The sequence below is a fragment of the Impatiens glandulifera genome, chromosome 7 (genome assembly GCF_907164915.1).
Source record: "Impatiens glandulifera chromosome 7, dImpGla2.1, whole genome shotgun sequence".
NCBI classification, from domain to species: domain Eukaryota; kingdom Viridiplantae; phylum Streptophyta; class Magnoliopsida; order Ericales; family Balsaminaceae; genus Impatiens; species Impatiens glandulifera.
The window spans coordinates 45024008-45029416 of NC_061868.1; the positions used below are offsets into that span (position 1 = coordinate 45024008).

The window sequence follows — 5409 nt, forward strand, 5'->3', positions numbered from 1 at the left end:
TAAAACAGTTTTTTTTTTTAATGCAAAACATATTGAATTTTTATTTAACATATAATTAATAAATTTTAAAATTAATTAAGAATTAATTAAGAATGAAAGCATCTTAATAAAATAAATAATAAATCAAATTATATTGTCTTATATTTGTAACTTCATTTGGCAACATATAATTATAGTTTTGTTGCGAAACAAGTTACATATTAGTGTTAATAATATTTAACACAAACTTAGTTGCACAATAAGATAAGATTAGAGTTTCCAACTTTTATGGTCACTTATTATTTATTTTTTATTGGAATAAAACATTATAATTATAAAAGTGGATGAAAGCGTTGGAATATTTATATATATATGGTAGTTAAAATATTAACAATATTATTTGTATTATCTCTCTATATTAATGTGGCTTTAAAAGTTGTAATGATTACTTGTTATAAAAAATTGTACTATTTTAATTAATAAAACATTATTCCCTCTTTAGTGACTTGTTTAACAACAATTTATTTGAAGTTTTTAATTTTTTTTATCAACAATCAATTAATGTAAAAAATGTTACAATATTTCCACTATTTAAAATTTATGTTATAATTTAAGTTACATATTCTCAAAGAATGTATTAGTTATATTTAAGTTGCAAAAATAAGTTACTAATGGACCAACCATCTCCAACAATCACGCATAATGAATTTTGTGTGCCCTGTTTTGCTCCAACTGAAAGGAAAAAAAAAACTCAAAATAGTTTTCTCTCCCTCCTTTTCGGCCAAACGCATGTATGCCTTTGGAAGGTAATATTGCATTTATTTTTAAAAAATGGGCGATATGTTAAATTTTTTTTAATAACTTTTAATTTCTTTACATTTAAATTAATCTTCAACTTATATTTTTTTTTATTTTTAATATAAAAATTTAAATTGTTTTTTAAATAAATAATTAAATAATTAAATTTATTATACTTCAAATTTAATCTAATTTATTTTATATTTTTAATTTATATTTTATAACTTAAATTTTATAAATTATCTTCTAATATGTTAATAATATTTGTTTTAATATAATATGTTTGTTTATTTAAATGTATTAAATTATTTTATTGTTTATAAATTATTGATATATAATAAATTTTATCTTAATTTTATTAAATAAAAGAGTAAAGATTGAATTTAAATATGTAAAGTTAATAAATATATAGATAATATTAATTAAATTAAAAAGTTAGTTATAAGAAAGAAATATTTTAAAAATATTATTTAAATTTAAAAATAAGTTTTTAAGTTAAAGATGAATTATTATTTGATTTGAGAATGAATTCATGTTTTTAAATTATTTTATTTCTAGAGATTCCGTTAAGTCTCAGCCCCACTTGCTCTCTGTCCTTTCTTTTAAAATTTATCATAACAATATTAAATAATATTTTATAATTTAGATAATATATAGAGAGAGAATAATACTACATATAATCAAATAACTTCATATACCTACATAGAAATGGTCATTTTTCAAATAAGGCAAATAGATCCATGAATATCCATTCTCTTTTAATTTAGATTAGAAAAATAAAATCCGTAGTTATCCACAATGACTCAATGAGGCAGAGGAGGAGACAGTGGCAGTGTATGAAATAAACTTTTCTGCGATGCCATCTGCCTTTTGCTTTACATTTTTGTTTTATTCATTATGGAATATTTATATTTTAATATAATATCTACATTTTAAATGAAGAGATAAGATCAGATGATCAACATATTCACTTTAATTATTTTGCTTTGTCAAGTTGGGTTTAAGTTAAAAATAGAGATCCAGATGAGATGATGAATTGTCATCTTGTCACATTGTTTCAACATTAACATGGTGTTGTAGCTTATGATTAATAGATTTTCCATGGAATACGATTGAACAAAATTCTTAAGTGGCAAAACAAATAAATATAATTGAATCAATGAAATACAAAAGGTTCTATTCACTATATATATATATATATAAGAACACATCATCACAAGAAATGACGTATTTTGTTGTTTTTTTTTTTCTCTCTAGGGTTTTTCAGACCAACGTGGAACATGTGGATGTAGCAGGATCATACATGGCCGGAAGTAAAAACTTCCGACCATTACATCCATTAGCATTATAACTAGCTCCGTTAGAATCCACCAACAGATCGCCGGCGTATCCTGGATAGGCACCTTTTCCGTATATTCCAGGGCAAGCAGAAGCTGCCTCCAGAGGAGCATCGACTGCACCTTGATAATAGCCGTTACCGAACGGATTCGTGGCGGTTCCGGCCAAAAGACTGGCGAGGTTAATGATCATTCCGTCGAGACCCACATCGTTGTTAGGGGAAACCAACGGTGGGCTCTGTGGACCGTAAATGGGTTGATGAAATGGCCAAGCACAGTAACCAGGGCATTGTGTTTCAGAGTTTCCAACCCAGATATAAGCGAACTTGTAATTCTTTCCATCAATTGAGGCACCTTTTGAAGACCTGTGTGTACCACACCTGTTCTGGCAGAACCCATCAACGACGACATCCGCCGCCGTTAAAACAACGTTGACCGCGTTTCTCTGCCCACCCTTTGCCGCGAGCGTCACTAAATGTTGTTCGGTTAGTGACTTTCCGAGAGAGTAGGTATCGTCTATTATCTGGTCGGCAAGTGAGAGGGATAGCGCCGGGCTGCGGAATTTCCTCTTGGCAGCGGAGGTGGAATAGGTTGTGGAGGCGAGGTTGTAGTATTTCTCGGTTGTTTTCCACCAGGATGCGACGGTGGGTTTGGAATGAACAGGGGAGGATGAAGAAGAGAGAGAGGTTATGAAATCGGCGACGATTGAACGTTGAACGGGCGTGAATTTACCGTACCAGATGAGATTGACGGAGATTTTACCGGATAATAGAGGACCGTTGTGGTAATGTAACAGTGTGTTTGGGTCCTGAACTAGTTCGTTCAGGTTTCTAACGGCGAATGAGACATTGAAGAGTGAAATCAGAAGCAAAATGAATACTACTAAAGAAGACATCTTTTTTTGTTGTTGGGGGAGCAGAGGAACTTATAGAGAGAGAGAGAGAAGATGCTCTGTTCTTGTTGTTTGGTAGTAAGATGAGTTTTGGTAGAGACGAACCAGGGTGTTTATATAGGACCTTCCTTTTACTCTCTCTCTAAAGAATTCAACACGTTATGGAGAAGAAGGAAGCCACTGGGAAAAAGACATCAGAGAAGTAAAAGCACCACTCTTTTTCTCTCTCTTCTTCACCCTTATCTTTTTCTTTTATGTTACAGCTGTTATTTTTAATATTTTAAAAAAAAAATATCTATTTATAGCCGTTAGCAAAGTAATACATGTGAGTATTTGTGAAATAAGAGAATAAAAGCGCATTAAATAAATATTAAATAAATAGAATATTAATTTAGAAAGTCCAGCTTAGATACAGTTGGGCCCTGATTGACCAAATGGACCCTTAAAGAAGGCTATGGATGAAAAGATTGGTGGGGGCAGTAAGGGAATTTGAGATTAATGGGTTGATTGAAGAGAGACAGGCTGGAGAGGGAAGGGGACATTTGTTTAACGTTTTCATTGGGAGGCGCGGAAACAGACTCAGCCCAGCTGGCACGATATATCCACAGTATCCTAGGACAAAATTCACGTGATACCTACGCGCTTTATAATGCCTTGTTTGATTAATCATTTTAATTTATTATCAATCCAAATCCAAATAATAGTATAATATATCAAAAAAAGGAACAGCATCAAACAAGGCGTTAATAATATAATGTATGTTCATTTAGAATCGCGAAATTTCTCGTGACCTTATTATTATTCATGCAAATAATATATAGAATCGTCCAGCTGGATCAAGCTAACACAACCAGCTGTTAGCCACGTCACTCAACCTTTATTACTCTGCCTGACTTATATTTATCACATTTCAGATACTGTCAAAATAATATTATATTATTATTTTATTCATTTTTAATAAAAATAAAATTATTAAATTTCTATTAAGCCATCGCTTTTATTGTTATTGGGTTGATTTAATTCTATGATAATTTCATGGAAAACCTTATCACTTAGATCTATTATTTAAAATACACCTATACAATTTCTTTTTATGGAAAATCTTATCACTTAGATCTATTTTTATGTTTGGGATTTTTAAGTTATTATTTATTTTATTAATTAAATATTAAAATAATTTTATAAAATAATAATTTTAGAAACAACATAATATTATAATAATTTAATTAATTAGAATTTTAAATATTTTTTATCATATTAAAAAAGATTAATAAAAATTCTAAATAACTCAACATAGGAAAAAAAATAGTATTCATCCATATATATTAATAGTTACGATAAGAAGAGTTTGTAAATATTAGTTTAAAGAAAACTATAGTTATTTTATTTAATTATAATTGTTTTAAATAATGGTAGAAAGTCATTACTCTTTTTAAAATATATATATTATTAAAAGAGTGATATGAAAGAAAAATTGAAAGATGAAATAATTAATTATTAAAAAAGAAAATTTATATAAAGAGAAAGTAAACAAAAAATAGTCAATAATATCTCTTAGTTCCATTCTCATCATCTGGTCCATATTCTTTAAATTGAACTACAATTCAATCCTAGGATGAATTGTAGTTTGTGACAATAATTTATGACTTTTTATTTTATTTAAAGTAGTTTATTTTATTAAAAATAATTTATAATTAAAATTAATATTTTTTGGGGTCAAAATAAAAACTTTATTATTTTTAATTAGGAGCTCAAGGTTTTCTGCCATTGTATTTAGACGGAAAATGCATTAGGCCTGTTTGATGGCAACTTATTTAAGAGAGTGATTTCACAATTAATCAAATCCTTAGCCTCTAACCTAAATAAATGCTTACAAACATAACATAACTTTTAAGTTACACACTCCTTCTAAATTTCTAACATAAAATAAATTAAAATAACTATAATAGATTAAAAGGAGAATATATTTAAATTAATCTCAAATTAACAACCCCTTGATTTAATATTAATCTATACAATTCAATAGCATAAATTTCAGCACAATTTTTTTTTATATATTTTATTAAACAATTATTTGTTGAAAGGGACAAAGCGTGTCTGATGGATGTTTAACCACAAGTTTCCCATGTTTGCTCATTTCCATACATGGAATATCTCATAATTAATTATTTAATCTAAATGTCATCTTACGAATTAATTAACCACATACTATTTAAAATCTAAAAAAAAGTTATATATATATAAAAGTTAAGATTATTTAAGAAAAATAAAATAGAATGAGTTATATATAAATCCAATTAAGTTCCGTATCCGATTTTGTATCCAAGTGAATCAGAGGAGATATTATTATAAGATATATAAATGACAAGTGGGTAAAAAAAATGTATTTGAATGAGTGAGCAT

General features: G+C 27.9%; 1 protein-coding gene across 1 annotated transcript; it reads right to left on the bottom strand.

The window, feature by feature from the left end:
* Window positions 1-1928: 1928 nt before the first annotated feature.
* Window positions 1929-3098, bottom strand: LOC124945972 (protein PHOSPHATE-INDUCED 1-like). Its single transcript, XM_047486516.1, has one exon. It carries the CDS (start codon window positions 3007-3009, stop codon window positions 2041-2043), a length of 969 nt encoding a protein of 322 aa, XP_047342472.1. The 5' UTR covers window positions 3010-3098; the 3' UTR covers window positions 1929-2040.
* Between the last annotated feature and the right edge of the window lie 2311 nt (window positions 3099-5409).